Source organism: Ochotona curzoniae, unplaced genomic scaffold, assembly GCF_017591425.1.
Source record: "Ochotona curzoniae isolate NIBS_2020 unplaced genomic scaffold, NIBS_Ocur_1.0 contig_4514, whole genome shotgun sequence".
NCBI lineage: Eukaryota > Metazoa > Chordata > Mammalia > Lagomorpha > Ochotonidae > Ochotona > Ochotona curzoniae.
The window spans coordinates 2,496,569-2,516,894 of NW_024466312.1; the positions used below are offsets into that span (position 1 = coordinate 2,496,569).

Sequence of the window (20,326 nt, forward strand, 5' to 3'; positions counted from 1 at the left end):
TCTGGATGTTGATGTGTTTCTACGTATTAGAAGGAATCAAATAAGAGCTGCATTTTAAATCTGGATTTGGTATATGTGGGTGTTTTACATCATTTAGTTTGTCTCTGTTTGGAAGCATGGTTGTTTAGGTTTTAAATTTCGCCTCTTGACAAGTCTCTGCCTGTAAAGATTGCAAGAAGCTGGCACGGCTTCCAACTTGGCACCTAAGCCCATTCCCTGCCCGCTTCGAGAAGCATAGAAACTGCCAACAAGGTTAAGAAAGCTTTCACTTCCTGGGATTCAGAGTTCGCAACGGCTGCTTACCTAATCCATTTATCACAACATAAAAGAGAGTGAGTTAAAGATACATAATGCTAAAAATACGCATTTTATTCTGACCAATAGCCACAGTGGCAGGGTCTGTAATGATCTCTTTACTTACCCCAATCCAGATATCTTTAGGTCCCCATTAGTCAAAAAGACTAAGGAGGAAGCCCTTTAAATCATTGTTTATATTTTATAAATAATTTATCAAGGCCTGCAGAGCTTCCCAGCTCTGCTTGGAAGTAGAAGGAACCCATGGGTTTGCAACTCCCATTTTCACAGTGGCCAAGTTTCAGCTAGGGCTCTAGCTTAGCTTCATCTTCAGTTCTTTTGGGCCCATTTAGCACTTCCATTCAGAAAAGATTTTGATTCTTTCAGTGTGGGCCTAATTTCTATCATACTAAAACTATAATGGCATGAAAAATTAGAGAGCATTCCTCATGGTATACTAATATTGAAGATAATCTTGATGCATCAACTGCAATGCACCTGTTCCTTATATTTCTACAATTCCTGATACAGAAAGTGTTTCGATTCCTGATTTCTAATGCCTTATTCTATTTTTACTAAATCTAAACTAAGCAGCATTAGAAGTTAATGTTAAGTACTGGATATAGATCACACTCCACAGCCAGATTGCCTGGGTTTAAATCCTGATGCCACCACTTTTTAACTCTGCAGTCTTGGCCAGGTTACTTAGTGTTTCTGTGCATTCATTTTCTCAACTACAAACAAATAATACAGCTACCACCTCTCTAAGTGTATGAGGCCAATAAATATTTATTTTTGTTATTATTTATTAGCAGCTAGTTCTAATTTTTTTCTGTGTAATGAATATGAGAAGCAAAGCAGAATTTTAAACCTGAACCATCAATCAAAATTAATCAATATTCAATACAAGAATGGGAAAAAAAGTAACTTTTACAGTAGTTTGGTGTTCCAAATTACTCTGCATATTATACCTTCTTGTGTAAAATTATCACATAAGTTTAAACCATGGACATATTTTTATTCAGTTTTTGTTGATCCAAGAAATAGTATCTAGACTAAGGATGTATTAGTTGTGAGAGGATAAAACATGACATAAATCTCACGAAGAAAGAATAAGAAACTGTGATCTTCAGTATCTTTCTTTTCTATCAGATGCAATTGCATGCTGACAAATCTCCATGGGCTCCAGGTTTCTTATCTGTAAAGTGAGGAAATCCCTTCCACTTCTGGTAATTCAATAAGCTGCTTCTAAATGCTTATTTATTTCTTTAATTTTATTTGTGAGGCAGAGAGGCTTCACTGCTGAGCTTCACCTGCTGCCTGCCAGGTGTGCATTAGCAAAGAGCTGGAATGGGGCGTGGAGCCAGCACTTACACACAGGCATTCCAATAGAGGATAGGGCACCCATGCAGCTGTTTAAACGGCTGCGCCAAATGCCTATTCCAATAAAATGTTTGTTTGTTTGTACTGAGACTTACATGGTCTCAGAGATGGGCAAACATCCAGTGTTTCTAACTATCCTATGATTTTTTTTTTCTCCTCTCCTATCCAAAAAACACAACTGCTTCACAGCAAATTGTCATTAGAATGTGATAATAGATCCAGAGTGGAGCATCTCTTTTCCATTCCCGTGTGTCAGATCACAGCTCTCTCTTCTGGGTTTGGAAGCACCTGTCACAATGCTTCTCCAGTATATTTTGCCTTCCAATTTATTGCAATTAAAAAAGCTCTTCATGATTTTCCCATAAGTCTCTAAAATGTTGCCTGAAAGCACTGGTGAGTTTAAACTACTCAGTCTTCCCATCTCACCTTGCCTTCTTATTTCTTTTTTTCCCTGATTTTTACACTGGCATTTTTTGTTTCACTTTAAGATCACAAACTTAACACTCTGCTAGGTAAAGCTATCAACACATAGCAAGTAGAGAAAAAAAGTTACTATTTCTCAGAACTCTACAAGGGCTGTGAAAGAACACCATGCTTCTTTATCTGTAATGTGAAATAGGTGAATCTGTTCATATAAATAAAAAAAGAGTATAAATAAATTCGTACATATAAGTAAAAAAGACTAAGCATTTACAGAGCTTATATTTTTCTCTTGAAAATGTTACAAGAGATATTTTATGTAACTGAAAAATCCTTCAAAAACAAGAAATTGATGAAAATAAGTTGCTGACAGGTGTTCCTAGATTTCATCTGTCCCTTTTGTAATCAATATAGCAGAAGTATGGCAAACTGGGATATTTCACAATATTTTTCCTACTTATATACTAAATATATTATTTTGGAAATGCACACATTACTTCTTTACATTATGTTACTGTATACTTAAACAAGAATAACTTAATTTCCAACAGTACATAATGAGATTAATCTGTTCAATAAAACTAACGTATTCACCATACAAAAGGAACAGCACCATCCTATGTTGCTAAACAACCTAATAAAACTTCATCAATAACTCAATATCATGACCTCCACATAAGTTCTTTAGAAACAAGGCATTCTTCAAATGTAAGGAATTATTAACTGTAGAATCTAAAGTGCATACGCAGTTTCAGTTCACATCGTATACATGCGTTGGAATGTTACGCTATGGCCCGTGAATATGTATAATTATCATTACTGGGAAATTCTCTAAAGAGTTTATGTGCTTTATCTTGATAGTGTTTCTATTTTGTTTAATTATCCTGTTGTGGATGATTCGAGTAGATTGTGTCATGACTCTAGTTTTATTATTAGGACCAGGTTTTTGAAGAATATTACCACTTTAAAAGTCACTAATTCATTACTCTCTACAAAATAACTCAACATTGTATTCCTTTATATTGGAAATGTCCATACTTCAACTTGCTTTACAGAAATTAGGTTTATAAGAAAGGATTTAGGAAATGGATGTTTTATGAGACATGAGATGTCTCCCTTTGCTTTTTTGCCTGAATAGAAACATCATCCCTGTAGAGCTATAACAAAAGCAAACCCAACACTGTCAAACCACTGGGCTTGAAAAGTTTACTTGCCTCAGTTCTGAAAACTTTGTGAGGACTTTCTGAATTTCCACTCCAAATCTACAGTAAAACAATGAAACACATTGGGCGTTCTACCCACTTTTATGATTTGGCAATGGTCAAATGTAATTGAAACAGCACTAGTTAGAAAACAATCTTCTTTTATACTAAATATGTTGACACATTCACAGCACTCAAATATTAGCTATGAAGAGAGACTTTTATAGCACTGTAGATTTCATTGATGTAGGCAATTAAATATTAAGTCTGTAGTTTCCACTGTAAAATTAAAGATTCATCTAGCTGCTTATTTGTATTTATGTAGCATGATTAATTTTACAACATTCATAATAAATGAGTAAATATTTTAAGAATATGAAAATATGTTCAGGATCATGCTTTATATATATCTATATATGTACCATAAACTTCTGATCAATTTGAAAAACTAAAGTAAAAACCCACAAACTGCTTATACAAAAACTTCCAAGTGAAAGCACCGTTTTAAAAATGCATTTGAAAATGAAACAATACTTGATCGAAAAAATAAATTTTAACTAGAATCCAAAGGTTGGGGAAACAAGCCAATTTCATTTACTTACAGGTTGCTTTTGCTGTTGGAGGAAATTTGGTCCGGGTAATAGCCAAAATTATGAAAATGATGACTGGCCATAAGATCAAGACAAGTGTCCAAAGCTGTAAAATAATGATAAGAAAAAATGTTAAGTATTTTTTGGATCCAAGAAAAATCACTACATTCTAAGCACAACTAAGCCACACTATAAAGTCCAACAAAAGCCAGAGGGTTGATTGTTTGTAAATACCAGTAACAGAACAAAATAAAATACATTATTAGCCTAAAAGACCTCTAAATAAACAAGAATTTTTTTTTCAGATTTAAAACTTCGGAAGATCTTTTGAAACCTGCATTCTAATCTCCTTCTGTGACTGCTGCAAGAGGATTATCTTAAAATTCAAATCAAACTGCCAATTTTTATTTAAAATGTGTAAGAGTTTCCAAGTCACATGTTGGATAATATTTTCTTTAAAAGGCAAGGCATATAAAACCTGACATAATTTCAACCTAGGCATATCTAACCACTTCTGTCTGATTATGCAGCCAGACTGTAATCTTTCCCTTCATTATGTGTCAGAGAAAACTTTCAATGTTAACAATCTATGCTCAGCCACAAAGACATTGTATGTATTTAAATCCTAGTGTGTGACACTAGGAAAGGACTCAGTCAAAATTATTTAACCAATTAATGAATGAGTGAACCCAAAAGTAAATAATTGAATTAATTATGAACTGAGGAAACAGGTAATTGAAGTTCTAGGCAATCTGCTATAACACTATAATTTCCCACTCTTGCTTCTATCATAGAACTTGGTGCTATAGTCAACAGCAACATTGATTGATTCCCAAAATAAGCTGACAGTTTTCTTATTGTAGAAACAGCATCTTAATCAGACCTGAATTCTCACCACCTGGTGCAAAATAAGTTTTCAAACATGTACACTGCTTTGAAACTTCTGTTAGAGAATGTCACTTGAAGGCACTTAAGTAACCCACTTTCCCCCTCACCTAGACATGATTCAGTTTGAAAACACTAAGTGCTTACCATTTTATTTACTTATAAAATTGGACCTAGGATGGTGAAGAACGCATATATTCAAGAACATCTATTGGTATACAGAGTGCTTCAACCAAGCCCTCGAGAAAAACACCTTGCCTATCTTTAATAAACTTAAAGTAGGAACTTATTTCTTGTATGGTTATGCAGATGGGTTTTCATTTTCATCTCCACTTTTTAGGGACATTTGAATTTTTCAAAATGTCAAACTATCTCAACTTACCAAAGCAACACAAATCAATCATTGATCCTTTTTCTTACATTTTTCATTTATTTAACGTGGACAAATTTCACTTTTATTGCAGTACAGGTTAAGAAGCTTACTGGTACTTTCCACCTTACTCACCTCTTCCCACATTTCCCACCCGTCTTCCTGCTTCCTTATTCATTTTTCTAGATTTTACAATATCATACTGTCATTCAATTTCACAATTACAGATTTAATACTCCACTAGGTAAAGATATTAAAACCTATGAAGTAGAAAATAACAACAACAAAGAACAAAGGAGAAATCAAACCACAACCAAAAAACCCCACCATTCTTGGATGTATAGACAAAAGCTCTACACAATAACGAGATCCCAGAATGTAATTCACACCTACAGATTGCATTTTTGTACTCTGTGTGTTAGTTATCACAGATAACTGTGAAAACATATTTGTCTTTATGGGGCTGAGGTATTTCACCAACCCCAATGGTGTCCAATTGCATCCAATTCGTTGTAAAAAACTATATTTTACTTCATCCTTTTTATGAACTGAGTAGTATTCCATGGTGTATATGTATTGCATTTTCTTTACCTAGTCACCTGTTGATGGGAATATGAGTTGATTCCACATCTTAGCTATTGTGAATTAAACTGGTATAAACCTGAGGGTGCAGATAACTCACTTACAGGTTGCTTTTTTCATTTGGGTAAATTCCCAGTATTAGGATGGTTGGGTCATATGGTAGACATTTTTCCATATATCTGAGGAATCTCCAGACTGTCTTCCATAACAGTTACACTAGTTTACAACCCCACCAGCAGTGGAATAAAATAACTTTTTCCCACATCCTCATGAGCATTTATTGGTTTATGATTTTGGGAAGACAGCCATTCTAACTAGAGTGAGGTGAAATCTTATTTTTAATTGCATTTCTGTAACAGACAGTGCTCCTGAATATTTTTCATGTGTCTATTCATCATTTGAATTACATCATGTGAGAAATACCTGCTCATGTTGCTTGCCCATTTCTTAACTGGGCTGCTTGATTTATTGTAGTAAAGTTTCCGGAATTCTTTTTACATCCTGCATATTAATCCTCTATCAGTTGCATAGGTAACAAATATTTTCTGCCATGCTGTTGGCCATTTCTTTGCTTTGTGGACAGCTTCCTTTGTAGTGTGGAGGCTTCCAATCTGATGTAATCCCTATTATTTTGTTTGGCTGTGCTTCTGGAGTCCTTTCCAAGAATTCTTTGCCTACACTATGTCTTACAGAGCGTCACTGATGTTTTACTCCCAGTAATTTGATGATATCAGGTTAGAGATCTGGATCCTTGATCCACCTAAAGTTGGTTTTTGTGAAAGACATAGGGCAGGGGTCTTGTTTTCTGCTTTTGTACATGCAGCTCCAGCTTTCCCAGCACCAATTGTTGAAGAGACTGTCCTTGTCCACTGGACTAATTTCAGTTCATTTTTCAACAATCAGGTAGCTGTAGATGTGTGGCTCATTTCTGGGATTTCTATTTTGTTTCATTGATCTTCAGGTCTATTTTGGTGCCAGTATCAGGTTGTTTTGATTACAGCTGCCCTTTAGTACATCTTAAGTCTGGTTTCGTGATAACCTCTAGCTTTATTTTTGTTCTTTAATTGCTTTAGCTATTGAGGGTCTCTTGTGTTTCCAGATGATTTTTAACATCATTTTTCTTATTATGCATGAAGAATGTTGAAGGCATTTTGATTGGGATTGCAATGAATGCAAAAACCACAATCTGTTGTGTAATTAAAAGCACTGTTCTCGCTGCTAGGCGTGTAATGAACTTATGAGACTTCTGGCATAAGGACATAGTTTTTAAAATGGCGGAAGTTCATGGTAGTTCTAATGAATCTCCAGGTGCTTGACTGCATGATAGCTAGCAGGCTTCACAATGCTTCTCGAATATTCGTTTGTACATCACATCATGTGGGGGATCTCATCAGCATGCAGAGTTTATTCAGTGGATTTCAAGTGGGACCTACGACTGCATTCCTAGCATATGCCCAGGTAGGTAAATGATGCTGCTGCTAAGTGTTGACCCAAGCAATATTTGAGAATAGTGGTTCAAAGTTATGAAAACACTTCACAAAGTTTGTGGGAAAATAGCCTTAAAAGATCATTTTGGTGCAAAATTTTTTTTATTCATTTAGACGAGGAGTCTTCAAATATTTTTAAATTGCATATGAGGAAAAAACTATGCATGAATTTCAACTTCTTACTCTAGAGTAAACTTACTAAATTCTACTTTTCAGCAAACTCCCTGAAAAGTAGAACTCCTTCATATTCTGTTCTACCCAACTAGCAGAATTACTTATAAAATCCTGTAATATAGATGTTGTAACATTTCTTAGAGATAACTGAATCCATTGAATTCATAATATTTGTAAACCTGGATAGGAGGAAAATGCCATATTTTTATTCTCTATAACTTGTAACTGAAATTTAGAAGATCCATTAGTAATGGATGCAGGCAATGAACCATTATGTTATTAGAAATATCTGTGACTTTGTCACCAATGAAAATCGTGTTTTGAACTCAATTAGAGCTGTTGATGATATCATAAAGTGCTGTTTACATGCCCCACTGTGCTGAAATTGCAGTGGTTATGGCTTTATCACTAGAGCTTTTATTTAATACTATTGCAAATATACTTTTTAACATAGTGTATGTTTTCAATATTTTGATAACTGAATTTTTAGACAAGTGTTTTTATTTATAGCCTTATTTGTTTTTATTTTGTGAATTTAAGAAAACATTCTTAGAAGGGAGATAGGCTTGGTCAAACTACCAAAGATGTTCATTGTTTTGAAGATGCTAAGGCTCATTGTTGTAATATAACACCTGTTTTATTCTCCTGGGTGCAGAAGGAGAGCATGATTTGTTCAATGTCAAATACCCAGTTGGCTGGTTAAGTGGGAGGCAAGGATATTAGCCGCAAGGCACAAAGGCCATGACTTTTATAATAATTTTACAACACCAAAGGGCAGAAAAAGCATTACAGAAATTGTGGTGGAAAATGCATATTGCAGAAATATTATGGTTCTAGCTTGCTCTATGCTATTCTTGAGAGTCTGATCTTCAAAGATCCTAGACAACAAGTACATATGAAATGTAGACTACAAAGAGATTGTTAAAAAAAAAATAAACAACCGCTAATACTTACAGATTTGTCTTTTTTTGAGTTGAAGTCATAGCCATGTGTGTGCATGTGTGTGTGTTTAAGGAAAATAGTGGGCTGAGTAGGCTTAATGCCCATAGCCACTTTTAGGAGCATCTAATCAATTAGATGCTACTATGGCAACCTCATGAAAAGTCAGTGATGAAGCTCAGCTATATCAACACAAACGTGCATTCATAATCAAATCACAGAAATAAATTGTGTTTTTAAGCTGCCTTTTTATAAGGATTTATCTATTTATATTGGGAAGGTAGACTTACAGGGGGAAGGAGAGACAGAGATGACCTTCCATCTGCTGTTTCCCCAATGGCTGTAATGGCCAAAACTGAGTTCCTCTGAAGCCAAGAACCAGGTGCTTTGTCTGGGTCACCCACATGGATGTAGATTCCCAAGGCCTTGTACCATCCTTTTCTGCCTTCCAGGCTATAAACAGGGAGCTGGATGGGAAGTAGAACAGCCAGGACATAAACTGGTGCCTATATAGGATCCTGGCATTTATCAGGTAGAGGATTAGTCAGTTGAGCCACAGGGCCAGCTTTTTGATTGAACTAATTTGGTAGTTTCATGAGGATGTTTTGACAAATTTTAATTACACATGCCTTAAATCAAGAAATATATGTGTATATGTATATGTATATATGCATATTGCTTTGATATATCTATCAGAGAAGTTTAAGACACTTTAACACTCTTCAACTGTATTGAAGGCAAAGTCCACAATAAAACTATATGCTGATCAATTATTATGTTTGCTAAGGTTCAAGATTATAGAAGTTTGCAGAACATTTTTACATATTGTATTTTAGAGGAGTAGTAAACACAAAATTCTCCACTCTGAAATCTTGGGAATGTTAAGTTTGATAAATTAATTACAACAGCAAGAAATAAACAAAATTTAAATTTTCATAGCAACAGGACAGCTCTCAACACCATCCTAAATAAACAGCCTGGATCAAATGTAATGTCAAGGATTCAAATACTAAGCCAGTGAGCCATGACTTCTTGCTTATTTGGAGAAAGGCCTAATCTTATGCGTTTACACCTGTAGAAACAGAAACTACTTGAAAACTTAATGAAAATAAGAATATATAGGTTCAGAATTTTTAATTAATATTTCAATTATCTTATCATGCCAGTGAAACTCATTTGGATACCAGCCCCCTGCTTTCTTGACATCTTAGGTTATCTATCCACAAAATAGTTTCCTGTTCGATATTTGGCCATGACATTTGTGTTTCCAAAATATGTAAAGAATTGTTCAATGTAAATACAAACAAGTGTGTATGAATGTATAGTGACTATTTCTCTTCTGCTTCCTGCATTCACAAATCATTTCTGTCTCATTGTGCATGCACTTTGTCCCAGCCCTGAAAATATGCATTTATCAAGAAATGGCAGCATCATTTAGTGGACATCAGGGAGTTAATTATGTTCATTGCTTCTTGGCTGTTACTATTTCCAACTATGGGCAGAGCTAGAGAATATAAGTAAAAGATGGAGAAAAAGAGAGAGATTATGCATGATTCACAACATATAGGCAGATGGATGGACAGATGTAGGCATAGCAAGAGATAGAAACGTGACAGTTAAATTGTTCAGAATCCATTTAAAAGTGAGGACATATCTAAAGACACAATTCAGTCCAAAAATTTAATCCACTGGCCAAATTTAAGCACTGAAATAAAGTATGATAATAAAATTTACAGGTGATGATTTATCATGTTAGATATAAACAAATACATAAGAAAACATACGAATGAATTAAAAACTTAATGAGGAGTGGAATGTGCATACAGTCTCAAAATATTTCCTAGAAAATGGGACAAATTAATGTCAAGCACCACCAAGTGTGACGTAATGGAAAGAAAACAGCATGACTTCTAGGACATCGTTGCAATTGATGGATAACCTGATTCTACAAATGAACAAACCACAAAGAAAGCAACTGATCTTGAAGGCTCAAGATTTTCTAGTTCTTGAAAGTCAAAGAAAGACCAAGAAACTGTTTCACCAAAGAAAATAAAGATATGAAAAACAGATGTATTGTGTGATCTGAATAGAATCTTGTCACTATACAGAAACAGGTTTTGTGTTTTTTGGGTTTTTGTAAGATGCACTTATTTGTATTTCAAAGGCATATTTTACAGACACAGAAAGATCTTCTATCTTCTGTTTCACTCCCCAAATGGTCACAGTTTGGAGGAGCCACGCTGAAACGCAGCCAGGACCATGAGCTTCCTCTGTGTCTTCCAGGTAGCTGTAGTGGCCCAAAGACTTAAGTCATTCTCCACTGCTTTCCCAGGCCATAAGCAGGGAGCTGCATGGGCAATGAAACAGCTTAGATGTAAAGTGGTGCCTACATGGGATACTGGTGTTTGCAGGCAGGGGTTTAGCCTGCTCTATCAAGGACAGTTTTAACAAATGGTGACATGTGAACTAAGTCTGAGGATACGATGGTGATACTGGGTATTATGTGTTTATGTAAAAGGCACACTAACAAATCCAAGGTGATGTGGCATCCATCTCATAAGGTCCTAGAATGAAAGTCCTTTACACTATTCAACTTTTTCTTAAATTTGAAATTGTTTCAAAATGCAAGGTTTATAAATTATGCAAAGTATCTTCATATTTCTCTTTGAAAATATAGAACAATTTTAGCAAGGAAGCAAAAATGAAGGAACAGGAAGGGAAATCAGGCCCAGAAGTTCTTACTCAAGAACACCAGCAGGTGTTAACACTTGGGAAACTAAGGACGATGCCAGAGCACATCTCAGCAACCCTGTGGTCCATGAAATCATTCACTCAAAATCACTATTTCAAAGTGTTAGCAGTCCTCTGAAGCAATCAAAAATAAGTCCACTCAAACTGTTTCGTTTAGAGTTGACCTGCAGTACTTAATTATCTGCTAACACTTGCTTCTGTATTTGCAAAAAGTCCTATTGTTTCAAATCTCTGAAAATCTCCAAATCCCAATGTTGTGAAAAAAATCTGGGCAGAGCATACACCTTCAGCCTTAAATCATTCATGTTCCATTACCTTGCCACAATCCTTCATTCTATCTCCTGCTAATCCATCTGATTCTTTTATGTTTATTATTTTTCTTATCAATTTTCTTAAAATGTAAGAAATTAAGATATGGGTCCATTTTAAAGAATGAGCTTTACTCTGTACTTTAAAATCTGAAGAAATTATTTTAAAATTTCATTTGGAGTTTGCATGAGTTTAATTATCATAGCTTCATAATCTTCTAGTAGAGATGGCAGAGCCTGTACTGAAAGTTTTCAATCTCTTGCACACAGGTTTAGTTTTGCTGTTTTGATGAAATGCAAATGCCTTCACCTAAGGCACACATTCTGTAGTTTGCCACACATGACACCCTTTCCTGCTGCATTGTAGCAGGTGCACTTTACAAAGTCACGTTGCCGACCTTATGCCTACAGATATTTGGGCTTATGTGCTTGGTGCTAAATTGATCTTAAATTGGTTATGTTACAACTGAATGACACTGAATATTAGCACAGTTTCTCAGTTTCAATAGACTTTATTTACCTAACTCTGAAGCATATGAAGAAAATATCTAGGGTGAACATTCTCTATTTCTCATCATGGACTCATAATCTTGTACAGTTGGGGTAAACTTTAGATTTGACATATAACATAGTCATAATTTATATAAATTTTGTGCATTTGTTATGAAAATAACAATAGTGGATTAAGCTGCTGCTTGTGAAACTGGCATCCAATATGGGTGCCAGTTCAAGTCCTGGGTGCTCACTTGTGGTCCAGCTCTCTCTTCATGCGCCAAGAAAGTGGCAACAGATGGTCCAAATATTTGGGCTCCTGACAATCACACAAAGGACCCTGATGGAGTTGCAGGTTCCTGGTTTCAGCTGGAATCTGCCCTGGCTATTGTAGCTACTTGAGGAGTTGAACCCTCCATCTGTATCTCCACTTTTAAAGTAAATACAACAAATCTTTAAATACACACACACACACAAACACATTATTGAACGCCCATTGTGTTCTATGCACTGGAGATGGGAAAAATCAAAGTTTTCAAACTTTTGAGGAAAGAATTTATTAAAAGTTACATATATATGTAACTTATAATAGAAATGCTACAATGTAGGAAGTAATGACAGAGAGAAATAATCAAGGAAAACAGAGTCTAAAATCTGAAAGACACAAACAGAAATGGGTCCAGAATGACTCCATCACTTTGAGTTAAAAGCTTCTACTTCTAGTGGCAAGAGATTCATTATCTTATGAGACTTCTCCTCATTGAGTGACTCGCAATGTCTGATAATTTTGCTTTTCCTGATGTGAAATTCTCCCTCATGACCAGTGCTCCTGTGTGTAGGTCTGGTTCCTTTTCCCATGAGAATTCTGGAAATATTTTAACATAAGGTCCCTCTTTTTCCTGGATAACTGCAAAAATTATCATTAAGTATTGTTTTAATATTTCCCAGGATGGATTCCTATTATCAAGTGACCTTCATATAATTCATGTCATTAATCAATGTGATGTTTCAAATGGTAATAGTTGAGGTACATTGATGACTTAAAATGTGTCATGTGCTGTCGAACATGTGCCATGTGTTGCCTCTTTTCCTCTTGCAGATGGAGAAATAGAATTTCAAGGGAACTAACCGGCCTTTCTTTTTTTACCCACAAGCCACTAAATGTTGGAGCTAGTGTTTGAACTTAGGGCATCTAGTTTCAGCACCAACAAATATTGCCAAGTTACTTAGATGAACCTCTGCAAAATAGATTATTGGTTCTTTCTAATAAAATATTCTGGTTTTATTAGTTGAGCCTTGAGAGTAATAAAATATTTTTTAGTATTTCAATGCCAGGGAGAATTAAAAGTCATTTAAAGGTCTCCTTATAACCTGGAACCGTAACTTTTCATTATCGCAAAATGAGTGACTACAAAAAAAATGGCAGAGATCTCAATCCACTGGGCTTGCAGCCATTCAACACTGCCATCCAAATTCATACCTCATCTAGAAAAGGACATCAAGAAAGTTTTCTGAATTTCATTCTTAGAGGCTGCAATGTATTTTAGAGACTCACAGTTTCTATGATATATGTAAAAGCAACACATTTTATTGAATAGTAAGCAATTTATTTTTCCCAATTCTGAAGCATCTTTACCTCATGTGTTTTATTGATGGACTAAATTAATGAAGTATTCATTTCTGCTATGTGATCAACAGGTAATACTAATATGGGGAGCCTGAAGCTAGAAAATATGACCACACAGGAGAATGAATTGTGCAAAACCTACATAATTTTTACCTGGTTTAGAATGAAATTTGGATTAGGGTTTAACCCTAAATAGTTTTAATATTTAAGTTAATATCAAGTATACATCAAACTGCTCCAAAGTTCTTAAGTTAAAACTTCCTCTTGGTCCACCCTCTGAGAAAGGAGCAGGTGGAAAATTGGGGGAAAGGGTCAAGCTTGATCCAAAATGTTAGTGTCAGAGAAGACGGGTAGCCTAGTGGTTACTACAACTGCATCCCACATCGGAGAGCCTGAGATTGATGTCCGTTCGGTTCTGGGTCCTGACTCCAGTTTCTTGCTATTGCTGTGGTGGCAGATCGAGGGATTGGGTTGCTCCCACTGGAGTACTGTGTTAGTTCCATGCCCCCGACTCTGGCCTCAGCCCAGACATTCAGGCGTTTGAGAAGTAAACCAGTGGATGGAAATGATATCTCTCTCTCTCTCCCTCCCTACCTGTGTGTGTTTCAAATCAATCTATAAAATTGTTACAGTGTCAAAATTGGAGCACTGTGTGTAATAGACAATTCTGGCTATGCCATTAAGAGAAGTATGATTTGCTAACTGTTGTGTCTTCTTTAGGTCAGTGTAGATTGGCAATCACTCCTTGAATTGTCTAGTGGAACTCATCTGCTAAAGCGTTAGCTTCTCAGCCTGAGGTCTCTGCTGGCCCAGGATCCTGACTTCTGTCTTTAACCAGCATCTCATTAGGTGAGCCCCCATGTTTTTAAACTCCTCCAGAAAGGGTTTTCATTTTTTTAAAACTTTTTTAAAGAATTAAATTACAAGCTTAGTAGAGTAGCGATCAATTATGTCTTAGTGATTTTCCCAACTGCCTAACATTTCTGTTTGTACTTCATGTATTTTTTTCATTCTACTTTAGCATTCATTTTTTTCCCCAATGGAACTAGGAGTTTGTGTTACCAAATATGTTTAAAAGAAAGAAAATCTAAGATAACTCCTCCAATTCCCTTTCTGGATTTGATTTCCCTTTCACGGCCCTGAACTCTGAGTGGCAGCCAGAGACTACTGGCAAAGGAAACAACCAGAAGCAATAAAAGATAGGGAGGCAATGGGAAGGATAGACCTGAGGTTAGAGAAATCTGACTTTGAGCCAGTGTCCACACTCATTAGACTTTGGATCTGGAGCCAGGAGTAGAACCCAAGGACTCTGTAGGATGTAGACATGTGTGTCTCTAACGTGCAGTATCTTCATACATCTTTCTCTGTGTTCCTAAGTTTGCTAATCCCAAGAGATAGAACTGGTCACATGCCAAACAACAAAGGAGGCAATGCACTTTTCCCTACCCTTCTGCCCTTCACGTGGAGTTGTCTTTCCTTCTTCTTGGCCACTTCTACAGGTCTTCTGTGTTCCCCTGCTTAGCTATAATGGATTCAGTGAATCTTCTGCACAGTCCCTAACCTGAATTTTTTTAAATTCATTTCCTGCAACCAAGACTTATCCAACCTGGACAAGATTCTCTCAACTTGTACTTAAGATCTGAAATAATAACTCACTTACCTTCCTTCCACAGAAAAAGTCTAACTACAAAGAGTTTTTTAGGGATTTTGGTAAATGGGAACAACATGATAATTTTGGTAAAGGATGAAGCACTCTCCTCATTTATGATGTGCTTCTCTTCTAGTTATGCTACCATGTCTGGGAGAAACGGGATTACATAGAGAAAAGTCTAAGATAGAAAATTGATATCCTCACTATTTTAGAAATAAGGAAGGAGTTTGTCAATACAATTCCAAACTGCAATTTTTTTAATGAAACAAGTTATTTGTATTGAAATTTGGGAAAGTTCTGGGGACTAATTTCTTAGGATCTGAATTTTAAAAAGTAACACATACATTATTCCACACCCCTCAGTAATCTGTCTGCTGTCTTTCCCCATTTACAAATTATTTGAAATATATGGGTATATTCAGTTCTTCCAGCATTGTGGGTTTGAGATGACAAAACACACACCCATTTTGCACGTGGGCCAACTGGTACTTTGAGAAAAATGTCATACGCTGGTCACAACAGGAGCCAGCCTTCACCCTCTGAGCACAGCCACCAACCCAGCATCATGTGATACTTAGAAATTTCCCTTTTGAATTTTTGCCATTAAAATTAAGTATTAATGGTTTTATGATTTTCTATTCAAACATCAGATGCATGCAAGTACGTATTTCTTGAGGTTTTAAATTCTACCCATCAAATTCACCCAGTTAAATGACTACCTACCTTTCTCTCTTAATACATGCATAAGAACACTCAAAACAAGGCATCTGACATTGCAGGCAAACCCACAACATGATGAGGTACATAAATTAATGTTGGTTTCTATGATGTGCATCATTTGCATAATATTCATATTGCTCACTGAAGCCTGGAAATTCTCTCTCTAAAATAAAGTCTATGAGTACACTTTGACCTTCTATGCTTTCCAAACATTCCTTTGAGCCTGTGAAAATCTGTAGAAACTTCTTTCTCAGTCTCCTGAAGTCCATTTGGTGCAGCTAACTGCTAGGTCTTGTAATTTAAAATGCAAGTATTAGTGTGAGAACACAAAAAGATGTTGCAGTGAGCAAAGAAAACACAGACCATGGCAGTAAAGTTAGATGACTCAATAATGCCTTGTATCATAGCCCATAAATACACTCTTCTGTGGTATTTCCAGTAAGCGATTTTTAGAAATTAAAATTTCTTAGAAGCCTTTCCATGCTAACAGCCTTCAGATGCTTTCTTCTTTCACTTATTTTTAATCAAAACTTTCCATTCCTTTTGATTCTTCAATAACTTACTTCCATTTATTTTTCTTTTCAAATAACACCTTACTTTCATTCATTCCATTTTGAACTGAATTCCTTCAGAAGAAGATTCTGAAAGTTGGCCTGGACCCAGAATTCAACACTAGTTCCAATTCAACCAGCAACAAGGCACATCCTTTTCTATGCCTAGGGCATGTCTTGGTTTACTCTTAATTTACTGAAATCAAAAGTCTGCTTAGAAGCATGTTAAGACTCGCCCCATTAGTTAAAAGACAGAGGGATGAATTCTAAGTATCTTATTTCCTGCTTTGCCAAATGCCCTTTAACTCTCCTCTTTCTACATGAACACCACATTTTAGAGTTGCCTGAAGTAGTGTCCTGTGCCCCGCATCCTCATTCCCGGTTGAAACTCACCGGCTGTCTTTTCACACCAAGCCAGTTCTTCCAGACGAGGATTCGGAGCTGCCGAAAATGCGAAGCCATGCTTCAGATGTCTCCGCAAGGGAATCTTTCTCTTTCCCTCCAGTCCTCCAAAGAAGAATCAACACCCAGTTCAATTTGCAGCGTGTCAATGGGTCACGAGTGTTTTCACGGCATCGCTCCCGTGGTAGCTGGGGTAAGAGACCCACGGTTTTCTTCTTCTTGCTGGAGTTTTGCCTTGGTTAGGTCTTGACCAAGAAACACTTCTCAATAGCTTCTCTGAAGGAATGACCCAGATCAGCGTCTTTTGACGGATTGTGCTTATATTAAAACAATATCCAGTTGCTGCTTGTTGCATGAACTCCAGACTCAAGAAAGAATGAATATCATTCAGATAATGCCCCACTGTCAAGAAAAAAAAAAAAAACCACACCTCCTACTGCCATAAAATTAACTGCCTCTCCACACCTTACAGAACGTGTCACCTGCATTAGACACGTCATCAGGAATTAGGTGGGACCCTGGCCGGGCCAGTAGGACTTGTCCTGCATTCCCCTGCCTTGTCTCCAAGCACAAGCGCTTCCTCTCACAAAGGCAGGGCACAGCATTTTACAGACTCTGGGCACAGACGGGGAGTCTAGAGTGACTCAAAGTACCATTAAGATGTTTTCAGTCAGTAAGACCAGAGCTCAGTCAAAGCAGCTCTGAACCTTAGCCCATCATTAGATCCCTAGGGGAAAGCAGCAATGTACAATCAATGTACAATACACTGCTTTGAGTTGAGCAAGAGTGGCCACGATGGCAAGGTTCTGCTTTCTATCCCAATTTATTTTTGATGTAGGTAACAAGAGAGAAGCTTCAGATAGGCAATGCATATGCCCCACAGTGGATTCCTTCATTTTGGTGGGGGAAGATTCCTGGGTCTATTACAGGAAGCCCCTATCATATCAGGCTATTGGAGTTCCTTTATTTTCTCTACTTGGGATGTCCCTCTTCTGCTCTAGGGCCCTTTGTTAGTTACTCAGTTAGCCAGTTACTCTTAGCTGACATCTTTGACATCTTCCATGCAGCCTCCTCAGATAACCCTGTAGAGTATATTCTCTGTTGTTCTAGAATTCAACACTGTTTGGGGTGGCCATTTCTCTGGGAAAACTCAAATATATATATTTGACATATCTTATATATTTACATCCATTTGATATATCTTATTATATATATTTTATCTATTTTCTTTTTCTCACTGGATTGTACATTTTGTTGAGACTGTGGGCTGTTCTGTGTCACAGCAGCTAAGGTGCTCAGTACTCGTGCATGTAATTTGGTGGGCCACAAATATTTAAACAGAGACAGGGATGATGAAACTCTCCTCCATCCTCTTGCCTTACCTTGACAAATTCAAACTCAGAGAAGGCATTGTCTGAGTTCCCCCTCCAAACATGGAGTAATTGCTAGTGCCACTGCCTGGTCACCATGCCAGCCCTGCAGAGCCATCAGCAACCAGCCTGGAAGACGTCACATGACACAGTCAGAACTGGACAACTAGAGTTCAGCCCTTTAATTTGTTTGTTTGTTTTTGGAATAGGGTAGATACAAGATATTCAGACTATTGAGGGTCCTGACAGCGATGCCCTCACCCTTCCTTCTCGGGGTGTGGTCGTCAAGCCTCACCTGGCTTTCACAATCTTGGATGACTCGAGTTCCTGCCTCCCTTCCTTCTTTCCCTGCTGCCTGTCACCATCTACAAAGCAGGACCGCTGTGGTTCACACATACACAGTGCTTAGTTATAGAGATAAGGTGGGATTTAGGGATGTGACTGGACACGATGCAAAATGTTGCAGGCACACACTCCCTTCCTTAGGTCAGGTCATTTCAGATGGAAAGTATTGACTCACCACATGGTAGATGCAGGTGAGAGGTCATCTTGAGGAGCCTCTCACAGCTTCTCCCAGCAGCTACTCATCACCTCTCCCAAGAGAATCACAGGCTCATTGATGTTGGTGGCTGTTCGCTTCGCTCCCGTTAGGCTTCCTCAAGCTGTCCTCTTACCTGTGCACCTTCATCCGCTTCCTCTGGTTTCCTAATGAAGGTGACATAATTTATTACAACCCATGATTGTCGAGGAGATCCTGCTCTCCAGTGTAATACCAAAGCTGTAATGTTAGGTACTTTATACACTCAAAATATTCTTTTGTACGTGAAGGTGTACTCTGTCCCAGCTCCAAATACTACACATCTCTCCCTGGAGTCCAGGGCAATCTTTCACAAAACTGAATCAGAAACAGTTTATATTAGGATATATAGACAATCATAGTTTTCAATTTTAGCAGATTCTGAACATCAAGATCTTGCCTTCTATTATCAACCACATCTGTTCCTATTATACTCATAAATTTGAACATTTCTTTTAAAAAGATATGTTACAACATCTAAAAATTCCATTGCAGAAAATCATTGCATTAGATTGGTGTCTGAGGCTTCCATGAATCAGATACCACAAGCTCTGCTTAGAACAGAACTTGAAATGATTATTGCACTAACTCAAAAAAGGAACAGAAGGAAGAACGTACAAGATCAAAAACTACATACTCTATCTTCTTTGCATGGATCAGGATGATATAGCCTTGTACTCTATTCCTGGTTCTAGGTTGGGGTGCTACTGTACACAATTTGAGCTTCCCTTGAAGAAAGAGAAGAATCTGCATTTGGGGAGAGGCACTCAAAACTAAACTGATCAGCAAATAAACAAAACCGAAGTTAGAACAATATGACACACAAGAACAAAGCATGCTTAAGAATAAGCTATTTCCAGATTGTTGTTATACAGAGAAGTTAATCTTGCTTCACTAAGGAGGATTGAGAGATCTAATCACCTATAAAATGTGACTGTAACACTCAACCCACAGTATGTACCTGAACTTACTTTCTCTGTTCTTGGCGACTCTCCTCTCTGGAGATGAATACATGCCTCACCTTCTCAAGGTGGCCTCCCATCTGACTGAGCTGCAACAGCCTTGGCTTTTGTGTTTACCTCACCAAGAGTAAAAGCAAATAGATATCCCTATCATGGCATCCCAGGTGTCTGAAATTCTGTTTTCCTTAGCTCTTGTGAAAGCAAGCTAAATATATAAATATAAATACAAATCAAAGTAAAAAAATCAATGGACATGTAGAGGAACCCCAAAACAGCTAACCTCTCAAAGGAAACTCTACAGGCCAGAACAGAATGGAGCAATATATTCCAGATTCTAAAAGGAAAAAATTGTCAGCCCAGAAAATGTACCCAGCAAAGCTTTCCTTTGTCTTTGAAAATGAAATAAAATTCTTCCCTAATAAAGATAAGCTCAAAGAATATGCCTCTTCCAGATCTGCCCTAAAAATGATACTTGAAGATGTTCTCTTGACAGAGAACAGGAATAACACTTACCAAAATGAAAGGCAAATGTGGAGTACATTTCAGTAAAATGACAATGGAAGACAATGAACAATCCATTGCTAAAATG

The 20,326-nt window shown here is 36.9% G+C and overlaps 1 protein-coding gene across 2 annotated transcripts in view; it reads right to left on the reverse strand.

The window, feature by feature from the left end:
* Window positions 1–16,888, reverse strand: part of ABCA12 (ATP binding cassette subfamily A member 12) — a 167,826-nt gene extending 150,938 nt beyond the window's left edge. For both annotated transcript variants that reach the window (XM_040986400.1, XM_040986399.1), the window contains exons 1-2: window positions 16,820–16,888; window positions 3,902–3,995 (exon numbers count right to left, since the gene is read on the reverse strand). In XM_040986400.1, the coding sequence (XP_040842334.1) occupies window positions 3,902–3,995; window positions 16,820–16,888 (163 nt within the window). The remainder of the gene's footprint in view (window positions 1–3,901; window positions 3,996–16,819) is intronic.
* Between the last annotated feature and the right edge of the window lie 3,438 nt (window positions 16,889–20,326).